This window comes from Theropithecus gelada, chromosome 6, assembly GCF_003255815.1.
Source record: "Theropithecus gelada isolate Dixy chromosome 6, Tgel_1.0, whole genome shotgun sequence".
NCBI classification, from domain to species: Eukaryota; Metazoa; Chordata; class Mammalia; order Primates; family Cercopithecidae; genus Theropithecus; species Theropithecus gelada.
The window spans coordinates 10097699-10114278 of NC_037673.1; the positions used below are offsets into that span (position 1 = coordinate 10097699).

At 40.7% G+C, this 16580-nt stretch overlaps 1 protein-coding gene across 3 annotated transcripts in view; it reads left to right on the top strand.

Annotated features, from left to right (window-relative positions):
- The first annotated feature begins 1146 nt into the window (after positions 1–1146).
- Positions 1147–16580, top strand: part of MARCH6 (membrane associated ring-CH-type finger 6) — an 80238-nt gene continuing 64804 nt past the window's right edge. Inside the window, exon 1 of one of the 3 annotated variants that reach the window (XM_025387198.1) lies at positions 1147–1419. In XM_025387198.1, the coding sequence (XP_025242983.1) occupies positions 1401–1419 (19 nt within the window). In that variant the 5' untranslated portion in view covers positions 1147–1400. The remainder of the gene's footprint in view (positions 1420–16580) is intronic. The other 2 variants (XM_025387199.1, XM_025387200.1) reach the window with 2 other exon arrangements.

Consider the following 16580-nt stretch of genomic DNA (forward strand, 5'->3'; position numbering starts at 1 on the left):
GCCTGGGTGACGATGCGAGACCTCTTCTCAAAAAAAGAAAAAAAAAAAAAAACATAAGCAAACAACAACAAAAAACAAATTTAAAGAATGGCTGTCTGCTTAATTATCAGGGCCAGCCCCTGAAATCAGTGGGTCCGTATTATGTAGAGTTTGAGTTCTTTCCTGCCTTGAGTAACGTGAGTGACATCAGTAACATTAGTCAAGCGCTGCTCTTTTTGAAAAACTGTATTTCATTATTTTTATTCTAAACCTTATTCTATTTGATGAAGATTGCGGGAGGGGCCCTCCCAATTCTACCACTCACACATAACAGCGGTTGCTAGCATTCTTTATTTGTGCTAGGTCATCTGCATATTGTTTAAACATTTTTCGAGGCTGGAAAGACTGCTCCCGCTCAGGCAATTCTGACTTGGCGGCCCTTCTAATTTGTATTCTCTAAATAATTCTTCATTTAGAGAAACAGTCAAGGATTACAGTGAGGGAGGGTGACGTGCTGATGGGGACAGAGCTTGGCCTTTGACCGTTCTTCCCTTAGCTCTGCGCAGGCAAGCGTCCCTAACTCGGTATCCGAACAGATCTCCCTTAAAGGAGGATTATGTTTCAACCCCCAGCCTCAGCGGTTTACTCAAACAGTCCTTCCAGCCAAAGGCAGAAGTCTCCCTGGGAGTAATTTTGGTGAAGTCAGCGTTTGCCTTTTTCATCACAGTGAGGCTTTAGTAGTTCCTCAAAACGTGCACCACAACGGCCCGGGTGCCAAACAGAAATGCTGACGCCTGGGCCCACTCTAGCCATTCGGCCTCGGCATCGCGGTGCGGGAGCGTGGAGCGCAGACTCGCATTGTCACAGGCACCTCCCGGCCTCCCGAAGAGCCCCGCGCCGGAGCCTTTGTCTCGCACGTCGGCTGGGGCGGGCGCTAGGTTCTCGCGGCCTCGTCCCACTGCTCTGCGCCCCTCCAGAAGCGGCCACCAAAGCTCAGCTACTGATTAGGTTTCGGCCCCGCTGTCCGGCGCATTCTCGGCGACTACCTCAGGTGGCCCAGCGCACGCGGTGATTCACCGCGCCCCCGAAAAAGGCCCTTCCCTGCCTTAGCCGACAACCAAGCGTGCGCACCGCGGCCGCCGGAAGTGACGCTGTCTGTCGTTGGGGAGCTCCCGCCCCTTCCGCCTCGGCGCCCCGCCCAGGCCTCGCCCCTAGGTGTTCCCGCCCCTCCCCCTCCCTTGTGGTTCGCTTTCTGTCAGCCTCTCTCCCTCTCCCTCTCCCCTCTCCTTCCTCTCGCTTCCTCTCTCGCACCTGAGCGCACGCACCTGCCCGGGCCCGGCTCCCTCCTCCTCCTCCCCGCCCTCTTTCCCCGCCCGGCCGCGGGAGCTCGTGGCTGCGTCACCGCCACCCCCCCCGACAAGATGGACACCGCGGAGGAAGGTAAGTCGGCGACGCGCGGCGCCCGAGCCCTTGCGTCGGCTCCCGGGTTCGTGCCCCGGCCAGGTCCGCGGCGCTCGAGGTGGGCGGCTGGAGCGCGGCGGGGCGGGCGCCTGGGCCGTTTGCCCACCCGCGGGGCCTCTGGTCCGGGGAGCGGAAGGTGACCCTCGGCGCGCCCCCAGCCGTTTCCCGCCCGCGCCGCCGAGGGGGGCGGGGACCCTGCCGGGCCGGGCCCGGGTCCTGGGGCGTCGTGGCTGCTCCGGGCCGGCGTGGCCTCCCTCGTCCCCGCCGTCGCGCGCTGGCCCAGAAGAGGGGGCCGCTGTCGCTGCCGCTGCCGTCCGGGGGCGTTTTCCGCACCCTTCCCCCACTTGGTTTTGTCTTTCTTTACGTCCTTCTGCCTATTGCTCGCCAGGCCCTACCCCCTCGCCACAGAACTTCTTTGTTGACTTTGAAACTTCGCGAAAAATACCCCGCCAGGTGACTGCCGAGTGGAGTGAGCTGACCCCTATTGAAAAGCCCGGTCCTCGGCTAGCCTGCAGCTCGAGAATCTGTTTACTAAACGGAGGGGGGGCTCTTTTGTTGCGATCCATTTGGTTTTAAATCCTTGACACCTATAAGCAGGGTTCTCTTGGTTTTGTTTTGCGATTGCGTGTTGGATACGGTTACTTTGAACAAACTGACCCTTCTACAATGAATACCTAAGATGTAAACGTCCACACCTTATGTCTCTTCAAGCGCATTTTCTTACCCACTGAAGGTAGTAAATTATTTTTAACCAGCTGTGTTTTTAAATGAGTGGTGAGTTTATAGAGGAAATTACTAAATTATTCTGCCTTTTTTGATGTTCCGGTTATCGGTGCAAATGCTTTTCTACTTTAGGTATATTTATGGGGGTATAAGCGTCTTTCAACCTTATAGGTTGTGATTTTGGTAATTTTAAATGAAAATGAATTATCAGACGCCGTCATGGGGTGCAGTAATGAGTGAAAAAAGTTTGATAATATCTCTGTAATGAGTTGATAACGACTTATTTTTTTTAAAAGAAGTCTTGCCTTTAATAAAAACCTCAACTATAACATGTGGCACTTGCTGTACATTCGCTTTTGATCTTCGTAAAAGGCCTGTGGAATAGGTAGGTATTATCTTTTATAGATGTTGAAATGTAGGCTTCGTTGTTTTAATAGCTTGTCGAAGCTTTACACAGGTAGTAAGAGACAGATTTGAATGTAGGCATTCTGATTGCAAATAATTTCCCTTTCATTATGCCACAGTATGTTTATTATATACACTGATTGTAGCTAATCGCCACTGGAGACGCCTTTGGAAAAAATAGTAAAGCGAAACTGCTGAAGGTTGGGAACTATTTCTTTTTGACAGGTGGTCCTTGCGTGTAAAATTTCCATCTATGTAGGTTTCACATCCTTTCAGATTCAAGTTTTAATGAATAAATCTACTAAGGCATGCATTTATCACAGGATAAGTACTGACGTATTATATTCAATTCTCATTCTTTTGGCCTGGGCATTGCTACTTGCATACTTTTATGGTGTGACAGTAACCTATGGTAATTCAGGAATTGCGCTCGAAGCACGTATGGAATCATGAAATATTTTCATTGTACTTCTAGTGCTTAAATATATTTTTTCTCTTGTAAAATTATAATCAGGATAAAGTATACATGACATTTATTTGTTGAACACTGTTCCCTGTTAAAATAACATGTGCTGAAGACTCAACGGGTAGAATATGCTTTACTAAACACTTTATATACATTTCATTTAATTCTGTCAACATCGTTAAGTAGGCGGCATTTTCATTTTACAGATGAGGGAACTGATGGTTAGTATGATTAAGTAACTTGTCCAAGATTATACAGGTAGTAAATGGCAGAGGCACGATTCAAGCTCATGTCTGTCAGACTCTGCACTTAAATTAGATATTTATTTATAAGTGGATACTAAATGTCCAATGTTGGAATTTATTTTTGTCACTCCCTCTATAGGATGGATCATTTTTATAATTTGGCGAAAATTTTATTTTGCTTTATTTTATGAAATTATTAGTCATGAAATGCAAGTGAATTTTAGTGCTGTATTCTCATGCCTGCTTTTGCAAAATTCCAATTTGGAAGTCTTCTGACATTTTTACAATAAAATTTAAGTTGAAATAACACTTAAAGGAAAAGGGAGGGTTATAGGGGATTAAAAATAATAGAGTGAAGATGCCAAAAAACTAATAAATGTTCTATTTGCGAAATCAGTTATTATAGATTATTTCTTTAAAAAATGCAACTTAGGTTTTTAAAATCTGGTATTTTTTGGTAGGAGATATTCAAAATATGGCCAAACATAAAACTAAATTGAAAAAAAATCAGTATCACCTACTTTTGAAAACACTAATGCTGTTGTGGTTCTGTTTTTTATTTATTTTTTTTGTTTTCTGAGACGGAGTCTTGCTCTGTCGCCCAGGCTGGAGTGCAGTGGTGTGATGTCAGCTCACTGCAACCTCCACTTCCTGGGTTCAAGCAATTCTTCTGTCTCAGACTCCTGAGTAACTGGGATTACAGGAGCGTGCCACCTCTCCCTGCTAATTTTTGTATTTTTAGTAGAGATGGGGTTTTGCCATGTTGGCCAGACTGATCTCGAACTCCTGACCTCAGGTGATCTGCCTGCCTCAGCCTCCCAAAATGCTGGAATTATGGGCATAAGCCAGAGTTCCTGGCCGGTTCTCTGCCCTTTAAAAATATATTTTAATATTCCGCGCAAAGAGATTAAGAATAACGTTACAAAAACACCAACCATGCGCATATAGTGTGTAGCTCTTCCCTTTTAAAAATAGCACGTTGCTTGCCTCTGATGGTACCATATATGATAGTCTAATGCTCAGAATGTTATGCATTTGTAGTAATACTCAGTTCTGATGTGGCCCTTTCATACTAATTGTTTGCTAGATTTTAAAGATCTCTTAAGTGTCTTCAGTATTAAATTTTTGTAAAATCAACAGGTTCATAATCCATTTTCATGATACAGGGATGGATGAATCATTCTTACTGTGTATATGTTATTTGTATGAGTGCAGATGTGTTATGTCAATTGCTATCCATCCGCACATTTTTAAACTTCAGAGCTGTAGGAGACCTTAGACATTTGCCCTCCTCATTTTATGGGTTAGGAGTCTGATCCTGCAGTGCACTTGAGATTTCTCAGTTTCACAGAAAAATCTATCCTTTGTTCAAGGATATACTTTTTTTTTTTTTTTTTTTTTTTTTAAAAGGAAAAGCAGTACAATATTGGAATAGATGTTGCAAGTGTTGATGTGAAGTTCTCAAAGATAATATTATTTTGTCATAGAATGCCCACATTTCGGCTCAGTGATATAAAGCTGACTTTTTTTTTTTTTTTTCTATTTTGCTAAATTACCGTTTGTATTAGCAGAACATAATACAAAGTCTTAGTAATTTTTTTATGGAATACCAAAGCAGTTGTTCTTTATGCTCTATGGAACATATTCATTCGAAAAGTGTGAAGCTAAAGAGTATTATGGTTTGAGGTAACTTAAATTTGGAAGAAATGAGTTAAAAGGATAGAAAGTTGTCAGAATCAGACAGCTAGTTACTCTCTTTCTAGAACCACATGGTCTTCTTTGTTTCCAGAGATGTCTGCTGCATGTTTCTTACCATACATCACCTTTCACTGTTTTGGCATGTTTGTGACCAAGTGTACATGCATTTATTTGTTAAATGCTTATTGAGGACCTGTTATGAGCCAGGCACTATTTGATGCATTTGGGCTAGGCAAGGAACAATATAGAGAAAATCCTTTCTTTCATAGAGCTTACATTATAGTTATTAGCTTAAGACAAAATAAACATGTAATAAATTATATGGCATAACTAGAAGGTTATAAATGCTGTGGAGAACAGTGAATTGGGAGGGAATAAGAAGTGCCAGGATATGAGGGCAAGGGTTGCTGTTGGTTTTTTTTTTTTTTTTTTTTGAGACGGAGTCTTGCTCTGTCACCCAGGCTGGAGTGCAGTGTCGTGATCTTGGCTCACTAGGTGTTGCAGTTTTAAATATAGCAGTAAAGGAAGGCCTCACTGAGAAGGAGCAAAGGAGAAGGAGTTAGCCCTGCAGATACTCTGGGCAGAGCGTTCCAGGCAGAGGGAATATAGCCTGTGTGAAGTCTCTAAGATGGGAGCATGCCTAGAGTGTTCAAAAAATAACCAGGAGAGCAGTGTTGCTGTAATGGAGTAAGAGTTGGGAGAAGAGTAAGTATAATATGAGGTCAGAGAGATCGTGGAGCCAATGGGGAGTGAGCATGTAGGACTTCACTGACTTTTACTTTAGTGAGATAGGGACCTACGGGAGGGTTTTGAGCTGAGGTGAGACATAAATTGTCTTGATATGCAGCCAGCCTTCTGTATCTGGGTTTTGCATCCATGGATTCATCCAATGTCAGATGGAAAATACTTGGAAAAAAATAGATGATTGCATCTGTAGTGAACATGTACAGACTTTTTTCCTTGTCATTATTCCCTAAACAATACAGTATGATGATTACATAACATTTATGTTATAATTATTCTAAGTAATCTAGAGATAATTTAAAGTACAGTTGACTCTTGAACAACATGGGTCTGAACTACATGGGTCCACTTACACGTGGATTTTTTTCTTTAATATATTGGAAAAAATTTTGGAGATTTGCAACAATTTGAAAAAACTTGTAGATGAACTGTGTGGTCTAGAAATAGTGAGAAAGTTATAAAGTTATGTCATTAATGCATAAAATACATGTAGATACGAGTCTGTTTTACTCAGTATCAAAGTATATACAAATCTGTCATGAAATGTTAAAATTTATCAAAACTTACAAACATGTAATGGAGACTGCACATGGCACTGTTCACAGTTGGGAGATGTAAAGAAACTTAGATACAATATTAAATCATAACTGCATGAAATTAACCTTAGTGCATACTGTGCTACTGTAATAATTTCATAGCCACCTTCTGTTGCTGTTGTGGTGAGCTCAAGTGTTGCCAGTATCCTATCTGCTTAAAACACCTAGTGAGGCTAATCACCTCTGCATGAGCCATTCATCTCTCCAGTAAATTGTATATGGTAAAAAGTATGGATTCTCTGGATTCTCTTGTATTTTTCATTGCATTTAGTGCAGTACCTTAAACTTTGACTAACATGATAGGATCCATATGAGGTGCCACTAAGTGATGCTGGAAGAGCTCCAGGAAGCTGAAAAAAGGCATGACATTATGAGGAAAAAGTCGAATTGTTTCATATATGCCATAAATTGAGGTTTGTAGCTGTGGTTGCTGGCCATTTCGGAATGATTTATCTTGTAAATAGACAGGTATCAATAAATATATGGTACAGTGCTGTAAATGTATTTTCTCTTCCTTCCGATTTTCTTAATTTTTTTCTCTAGCTTTATTGTAAGAATAAAGTATATAATATTGAATACAGTATATAATACATATTACAATACATATTGTAAGAATATAGCATATAATGCAATACATATAATACAGTTTATGCATTCATGGCATAATTTTATTTTTTTTGCTCCTACACAGTTCATCTGTTTTTTTTTTAAATTGTTCCAAATTTCCAAAAAAATTTCCAATATATTTATTGAAGAAAAAAAATCCATGTATAAGTGGATGCATGCAGTTCAAACCGTGGTGTTCACAGATCTGTACTCTAACTCATCTCTAGAGTACTCATAATACCTGGTATAATGTAATACAGAGGCCGGGCACGGTGGCTCGCGCCTGTAATCCCAGCACTTTGGGAGGCCTAGGCAGGCAGATCACCTGAGGTCAGGAGTCCAAGACCAGCCTGGACAACATGGTGAAACCCTGTCTTTACTAAAAATACAAAAAATTAACTAGGTGTGGTGGCGGGTTCCTGTAATCCCAGCTACTTGGGAGGCTGAGACAGGAGAATGGTGTGAACCTGGGAGGCGGAGCTTGCAGTGAGCCCAGATCACACCATTGCATTCTAGCCTGGGCAACAGAGCAAGACTCCATCTCAAAAAAATAAAAAAATTTAAAAAATGTAATACAAAATATGTATTAATTGACTGTTTATGTTGTATTATGTTATGGTAAGGCTTCTGGTCACCAGTAGGCCATTAGTAGTTTTTGGAGAGTCAAAAGTTGTATGTGTGGTGGTTTTTTTTTTGAGGGGGGGATGGAGTTTTGCTCTTGTTGCCCAGGCTATAGTACAGTGGCACGATCTCAGCTCATTGCAACCTCAGCCTCCCAGGTTCAAGCGATTCTCCTGCCTCAGCCTCCTGAGTAGCTGGGATTACAGGCATATACCACCATGCCTGGCTAATTTTGTATTTTTAGTAGAGATGGGGTTTCATCATGTTGGCTTGAACTCCTGACCTCAGGTGATCTGTCTGCCTTAGCCTCCCAAAGTGCTGGGATTATAGGCATGAGCCACCGCACCCAGTTGTATGTGAATTTTTTATTGTGCAGGAGGTTGGTGCCCCTAACCCTTGTTCAGGAGACTCCTGTATATGGAAGGATGTGCATAGGTTACTTGGAAATATTATGCTGTTTTACATAAGGGACTTGAGCATCTGTGGATTTTGGTACCTGTGGAGTTCCTGAAACCAATCCCCCAGGGTTACTGGGTCTGTCTCTTTCCTGGTTGTTTAAGACAAGTTTCTGTTTGTCTTAAACTCAAATGTCTGGAAGCTAGAATCTCACTGGCTTATCTTGGGTCGGTTGCCTATCCTTTTGATCCAGGTAGCTGGGTGGTGGTGGGAAAGGTAATGTAAGAATAAGAATCATGACTGGCTGTGTCCATTCTTGAGCTGGTAAGACAGTTCAAAAGAGATCTGCTACATTGCTCAATTAGAATACTTTTTAGACTGAAGTCCTGTGAGTGATTATTGCTGGGTTATCCTCTTCCAGACACCTACTTCCCATTTCTTCCAGGCCAGGCTTACTTTAGTGGGTTTTACTTCTCTCCCGTAAGGATATGAAGATCACTTATTTTTAGTATAATACAGGTAGAAAAGAAAGAGTTCTTAAAAAGTGAATAAGAAGTAAGACCCCCCTAAGGGAAAACTTAATAATTCAGCCTGTATTTTAGAATGCTGTTGCAGTAGGCTAGATGAGATATACAAGTTTACATTAAGGTAGAGGGAATGGAAAGAATGGAAAAGAAGAAATAGACCAAGATAGAATTAACAGAACATAGCAATTGAAGAGGTAGTATAAGGAGGAGGAGTTAAAAATGATTGATTTTTAGATTTTTTTCAAATGGGAGTGGAACGAGATAAGTAATTCAGTTTTAGACATTGTTTTAGTTTGCAGGGGCTGCTGTAACAGAGTACTGCAGACTGGGTGCTTAAGAGAAATTTATTTTCTCAATGTCTGGAGGCTGGAAGTTTGAGATAAAGGTGTCGGCAGGCCTGGTTTCTTCCGAGGCCTCTCTCCTTGGCTTTTAGATGATTGTCTTCTGTGTCTTCTTGTGGTCTTCTCTGTGTGTCTTCATGTAGTTTTCCCTCAATGTCCTAGGCTGCTCTTTTAAGGACGCTAGTCATACTGGATTAGGGCCCACTCTGAGGACCTCATTTTAACTTAATTACCTCTTTGAAGATCCTGTCTCCGAATACAGTCACATTATGTATGCTGTAGGATAGGGCTTCAACACATGAATTACGGCGGGGGAGGGGGAATGCAATTCAGCCCATGATAGACATGAATTCTTGAAGGCTTGGAAGACTGAAGCATTCCCTGTACACTTATTTTTTATAACTTAACTTCATTATAATACCTTTTTTTTTTTTTTTTTGAGACGGAGTTTAGCTCTTGTTGCCCAGGCTGGAGTGCAGTGGCGCGATCTTGGCTCATGGCAACCTCTGCCTCCTGGGTTCAAGCGATTCTCCCGCCTCAGCCTCCTGAGTAGCTGGGATTACAGGCACGCACCACCGCAGCTGGCTAATTTTGTATTTTTAGTAGAGACAGGGTTTCTCCATGTTGGTCAGACTGGTCTTGAACTCCTGACCTCATGTGATCCACCCGCCTCGGCCTCCCAAAATGCTGGATTACAGGTGTGAGCCATCGTACCTAGCTATAATATCCTTTTTACTTTCCTGTCTCTCTTCTTCCCTTCTGTCACCTCTTAATGTATTCTGTAAAGATGGAGTCAGGTTAATAAAGTATAATTTACACACAAATTTACACTGTGTAGGGTGCAGTTCTGTTCTAACACTTTTGAAATAGAATATTGGAGATTCTGTGTCTTTTTTGATTACTTCCCCATTTACCAAATATCAGGTACATGTCTACTATGTATCTAGGACCTGTGCAACAATGTTTTCTGCATGTTTCATTTTTTCATTCCAAGTCTTGAAAAGTGCCAAGAGGCATTTCTATTGAATGGAACAGTTTGAAGACCATTGATGCAGAGTAGTTTTCAAAGCTTTGTCCCAGGACCCCTTTACACTCTTAAAATTGAGGACCCAAAAGACTTTTGTTTATGTGGGTTATATATATAAAGATAGATATTTACCATATTAGAAATGAAAAATGAACACAAATTATTTAGAATATTTAAAAGTAACGATGAACAATATATGCTAATAAAAATAACTTTCTCTGGATTATTATAAGACAATTGGATTCTCATCTCTGCCTTTGCAGTAACTTTGTTAAATGTTTTGGTTAGTGTATATAAAAATTTGGCATCACATAGATATATAGCTTGAAAAGGGATGAATATTTTCAGATATTTGTATGTTCTTTGATATTATGTCAAAACTTGACAAGTGGTAGTTTCTTAATGTCGTATCTGAAAACATGTCGATCACCTTAAAAAATTAAATTAACTGTTAAAATCCATTGGTCTGATAGTGTAGGATAGAGAGTCCAGAAATAGATCCACACATACATGGACAGTTGATTTTTGGACAGAAGTGCAAAGGCAATTACATAAAATATAAAGGATAAAGTATAGTTTTTCAACAAATGGCGCTGGAATAGTTGAATAGCTGTAGGCAAAAAAAAAAAAAAAAAAAAAGAACTTTGAGCTATAGCTTGTGCCATATACCAAAATTAACTCAAAGGGATGTTAGACCTCAGTGAAAAACCTAAAACTATGAAACTTCTAGGAGAAAATATAGGAGAAATTCTTTGTAATCTTGGGTTAGACCAAGATTTCTTAGGTATGACTCGAAAAGCACGATCCATAAAAGAAGTGGATAAATCCGATGGCATCAAAATTCAGAATTTCTTTCAAAATTAAAAAGACATTGTTAACAGAATGAAGACAGGATACAGAAAATGTATCTTATAAGGGGCTTGGAGTATATTAAAAAACTCTCAGAACTCAGTAATAGGAAAACAAATAACTCAGTTTTAAAAATGGTCCAAAGATTTGTATAGACACTTCACTAAAATATATATGTACATGACTATTCAGCATATGAAAAGATGCTATGCATCATTAGTCAAAACTATAATGAGATAGGACTTCACACCTACTAGGATGGCTATAATCAGAAAGAACAGGTAAGTGTTGGTGAGCATTGTAGAAAAATTGGAACCTTCATTTGTTACTGGTAGGATTGTAAGATAGTGTGACTGATTTTGGTAATTCCTCAAAAAGATAAACTGAATAACCATATGACCCAGAAATTTCATTTCTCAGTGTATACCCAAGAGAATTCAAAAAATATATTCACACAAAAACCTGTATATGAGTGTTCATAGCAATATTATTTATAATAGCCAAATAGAAACAACCCAATGTCCATCAACTGGTGAGTGGATAAATGTGGTCCATTTGTAAAATGGAATATTACCCAGCAATACAAAGGAATGAAGTACTGATGCATGGTACAACTTGGATGAATCTCATAAACATTAGACTAAGTGAGATAAGTCAGTCACAAAAGAACATATTTTCTATGATTCTATTTGTGTGAAATGTCCAGAATAGGCAAATCTATACGTAGAGAGATTAGTGGTTGCCTGGAATTGGGGAGAGCAGATGGAGTAGGAAGTATCCACTAATAGTTACAGGGTTTCCTTTTGGGATGATGATGATGTTCTAAAAGATTATGGTGATGGTTGCGTAACTCTGTAAATATACTTAAAACAATTGAACTCTTTAAGTTGGTGAACTTTATGACATAAGTTATATCTCAATAAAATTGTTAATTAAAACTACCGTGAGATACCATTACATACCTATTAGGGTAGCTAAGATGATAATAGAAGTGATTGACCATACCAAGTGTTTGTAAGGATGTAGAGCAGTTGGAATTTTCATATACTGCTGGTGGGAATGTAAAGTGGTACACCACTTCTTCTGGGGAGCAGAAAACAACCTTCCAGGGTACAGGTAAGCCAAAGTTGATGGGCAGGTATGCAAAGGGAGTTGAGATATCACTGTGTGTACCTGTACAAGTCCGGGAGTGTGTTGGGTCCTCATCAGCAGGGCTGTATGAAGGTGGTCACTGAAACAAAACTACTGATGGTGTGGCAGGAGCTAGAAAACACCCCTTTCTTCTTTGATATCCCTCCAGCACCCTCCACTGGCAGAGTTTAACTGCCCCTCGCAAAAAAAAAAAAAAAAAAACAAAAAAAAAAACAAGGTTAGTGTACCTATCACTGAACAGGGACTGAAAGGGAGAATTTGGAGTTGAGAAGGGGATACATAGATAACTAGCTCATTACTGCTGAAATTGTTGGAATCATCGCCTGTGCTGCTGAAGCTTGATGTTGCCCACTGCTACTGGCAGAATCTCCACCATGACTTATGCATCTGTTAGCAGGAGTCTGTAGTACCTGCCATTAGCTGCAACTGCTGGTTTTTAGAAACAGAAGTAGAAAATGGTTTCACTGCTTCCCTGCTTCTTTTTTATTTTTATTTTTGAGATGGAGTTTCGCTCTTGTTGCCCAGGCTGGAGTACAATGGTGCAATCTTGGCTCACTGCAACTTTTGCCTCCTAGGTTCAAGCGATTCTCCTGCCTCAGCCTCCTGAGTAGCTGGGATTAGAGGCGCATGCCACCATGCCAGGCTAATTTTGTATTTTTAGTAGAGACTGGGTTTCACCATGTTGGCCAGGCTGGTCTCGAACTCCTGACCTCAGGTGATCCACCTGCCTTGGCCTCCCAAATTGTGAGATTACAGGTGTGAGCCACTGCACCCAGCCTCCCTGCTTCTTATCTCACAGAAGTGCTTGTCATTGACAGACTCTTAAATTAAGCCTAGTTGGCAAGGAGGCCAGAAAGTGCAGTTTTCAGGCTTCCAGGACCAACAGTACAGGTGAATTTTAAATTTAGTAACGATAGTAATCTGGTGAGCTAAAATAAGTAAACTTTGGGGGTACATAGAGAATTGGAATTTTTAAACTGTGTTTGCAAGACCTAATTCCCAAACCTACATATTTCGTTTATGGGTATACTCTGACCATCAAAAAGGAAATATTTTTTGTAAAATTTGAGCAGTTAAACATTTTTTTCTGCCTGTAATTGTAAAAATAGCAATGAAACACTAGATACTTGGGGACAGGAAAGGAGGAAAAATTACCCATGTTCTCATCTAACCAATTACAGTGCCTATCATTTTTTGCATTTTCTCCTTTAGGGTATGGTGTTTTTACCTAGTTGGAAGTAAGGAAGTGTGGTCATTTAAAAATGTTATATCTCTTTGTATATTAGCAAATTGTGTGTGTGTGTGTGTGTGTGTGTGTGTGTGTATATATTTTTTTTTTTTTTTTGAGATGGAGTTTTGCTCTGTTTCCCAGGCTGGAATGCAGTCGCGCAATTTTGGTTCACTGCAACCTCTGCCTCCTGGGTTCAAATGATTCTTGTATCTCAGCCTCCTGAGTAGCTGGGATTAAAGGTGCATGCTGCCATGCGTGGCTAGTTTTTGTATTTTTAGTAGAGACAGGGGTTTTGCCATGTTGGCCAGGCTGGTTTTGAACTCCTGGACTCAAGTGATCCATCCTGCCAAAGTGCTGGGATTACAGGCATGAGCCACTGCACCCGGCCTTATATTTGCTATTTTTAAGGGACTGTATACATTCCATATAGTGAATGTGCACCATTTATATAGCTGCTTCCCTATTTTGGGATATATAGGTTATCTGCAGACATTTTGAGTAATATTTTTAATATATTTTCAAAATTGTCTACTATAATTGTAGCTACCAATTGTAAAAATTTTATTGATAATTACATATTAAAAATTCCTTGTTTACTTCAGGCCGATGAACAAGGTCAACATTAACCGTTATATGTGGCATACTGCCATGCTTATTACTTGAGACCGTCACTAGGACAGTTACTGCTGTTATTGAGACTGTCATTACAACAGTTACTACTGTTACTACTTAGAGTAACATTATGAGACTGAGTGAAAAGAGATGAATGTGGAAATGAAAACTTAAGACAAAAGAAACTCTTAAAGGAAGGGTCCAGGGGAAGAAAAAGAGGGCTCCCTGCTTCTAGTGAGCAAAGGCAGCAGCCTACCTTCCACAGCCCTTTGTATTTATTGGGTAGAAAGAGCAGGGGGGAGGTGGTACCAATTGGTCAGCCGCTTAATTGATCACAGGTTCATATTATTACTAACAGGCTTCAGATGTACCTAATCACAAGCAACACTGCGCTTGGGGCGTGACTGCCCTCAGCATTCCTTCTGGGTGGCATAGGCAGTTTGTCAGTTTGCCAACATTCTGCGTTTATGACAACAGTTTGCTGTTTACTCTTATAGCCTCCGGTGGTATACTGAGTTGATCACCACCCTCAATCTTTCAGCCTCCAACAGTTATAAATCATGTTGATGGCTTATCCCTTGGTATATGGTATGATATGATATGATACGATATGATAAAAATGCCACTTTATGTGATTTTTCCTTCCCAAAACCCATAGCCCCTAGTCTATTCATGAATCATGCAATTTCCAATAAGGGGACATTCTACAGTATACCTGACCAGTACTCCTTAAAATTGTCAAGGTCATCAGAAACAAGGAAAATCTGAGAGACTGCCTGAGTCCAGAGGAGCCCAGGGAGACATGACAACTAAATATATGTGGATCCTAGAACAGAAAAGGGACATTAGGTAAAGACTAAGGAAATCAGAATAAACCGTGGATTTGAGTTAATGACAATGTATCAATATTGGTTAAGTGTAACAGAAGTGTAACAAATCCTACTACTAAGACCTTAATAGTATGGGTATTGTGTGCTGGGTATATGGGAACTCTGTACTCTGTTCATATTTTCTGTAAATCTAAGACTGTTCTAAAAAGTGAAGTCTGCTAGTAATAAAAAATAATCCTTTGTATATTAAATTATCACTAATTTATCACCAGAAGGGAAGTGGAGAGATTTTGAAGTCTTACATCAAAGAATTTTCAAGATAGATAATTGCTTAAGAGTTATAACATGTACCCCAAAACTTAGAGTTTTTTTTTTTTTCTTCGTACTAGGCACTTAGGATAAATTATTGAACTGTACTGTTGGCTAGAAAAACTTCGATGGAATGGGCTGACTTCCACAGTAGGCTCCAATTTGATAACCTCCTCTCATTGGTTATTGTTTTCTTTCTTTCTTTCTTTCTCATCTCCTGGGCAATCTCCATAAGAATTTGAAAGATTACTAAGGATTTGAAGTTTTTTTTAATTTAAAAAAAAAACAAAAAAACACTGTTGTTTATTGAGCCAAGCTCTATGGTGGAATCTTTAAAAGGTATGTGTGTAAAGACATTAGGTATCAAACACAGCAACAAAAATTGCTACAGGATTAAATAGAAATATCCCTTTCAAAACCAGGAAGAGCTTTTCCATTTTGTTTCTAAGTTGGTTTGCATTCATAACAAGCAAGATGCATTGATTTTACTTTGGCATGAGCAAGATTCATAATTTTACTGCATATGAGTCTGATGAGAGGGAGCGTCAGTCTGCCACAGAACCTACTTCGTGGTTTAAGTTTTAGTAAAGGACTTTAAGCTGAGCCCTGTGTAGACTTCACTCTCTTTTTGTAGCCTTGGCCTTGTTGCTCTGTTGATATTTTGGGTGGTGGGATTGGAACTAGTATACAAAACAGGCTGTTCTTTTTTTGACTTTGTATGTTTGTAATAGTCGTACTTGCTTCATGTTTTTGCAAAGCTGCTAGGATTCTGTATAAAATAGGATCAGCTAAGTTACGTTGTAGTCACAAACTACCCTAAACCTCAGGAGCTTAAAGCCTCAAAAGGTTAATCACTTCTTGGCCAGGCACATTGGCTCACACCTATAATACTGGCAGTTTGGGAGGCCAAAGCCAGAGGATTGCTTGAGCCCAGGAGTTCGAGACCAGCCTGGGCAACGTAGTGATAGTGAGACCCTGTCTCTACAAAAAATAAAGAAAAATTTAGCTGGGCGTGGTGGTGTGCGTGTGCAGTCCCAGCTGGGAGGCTGAGGCAGGAGGATCACTTGAACCCAGGAGTGCTTTTTGTTTGTTTCTTTTCGAGATGGAGTCTTGCTCCATTGCCCAGTCTTGAGTGCAGTGGTGTCATCTCGGTTTGCTGCAACCTCCGCCTCCCAGGTTCAAGCGATTTTCCTGCCTCTGCCTTGCGAGTAGCTGGTACTACAGGTGTGCACCACCATGTTCTTTAGCAGAGATGGGGTTTCACCATGTTGGCCAGACTAGTGTCAAGCCCCTGATCACAAGCAATCTGCCCACCATGGCCTCCCAAAGTGTTGGGATTACAGGTGTGAGCCACCGTGCCCAGCCAGGAGTTTGAGGCTGCAGTGAACTATGGTTGTGCCATTGCACTCCAGCCTGAATGGCCTGGATGACAAAGCAAGTCTCTGTTTCTTAATTAAAAAGAAAAAAAAAGATTAATTTTCCAGTGTGGGTGGAGGGGGAAGCGCTTTTGCTAACTGTAGTCACTGAGGAACCCAGCTTGATGGAAGCTCCATCCCTTACTGCATGCTTCCATGCCCGTTGAGGCAGGGAAAATGCAGCGTGATGAATTGTGTTTATTGGCTCTCAAACACTTCTACCAAGAAGGGATACTTGTCATTGTACCTCATATTTCATTGACCAAAGTAAGTTACACGTCCATGTCTAATTTCAGAGGTGGCAGGGAAGTGCAGTTCCAGCATATGCCCAGAAAGTGGAAAGTGAG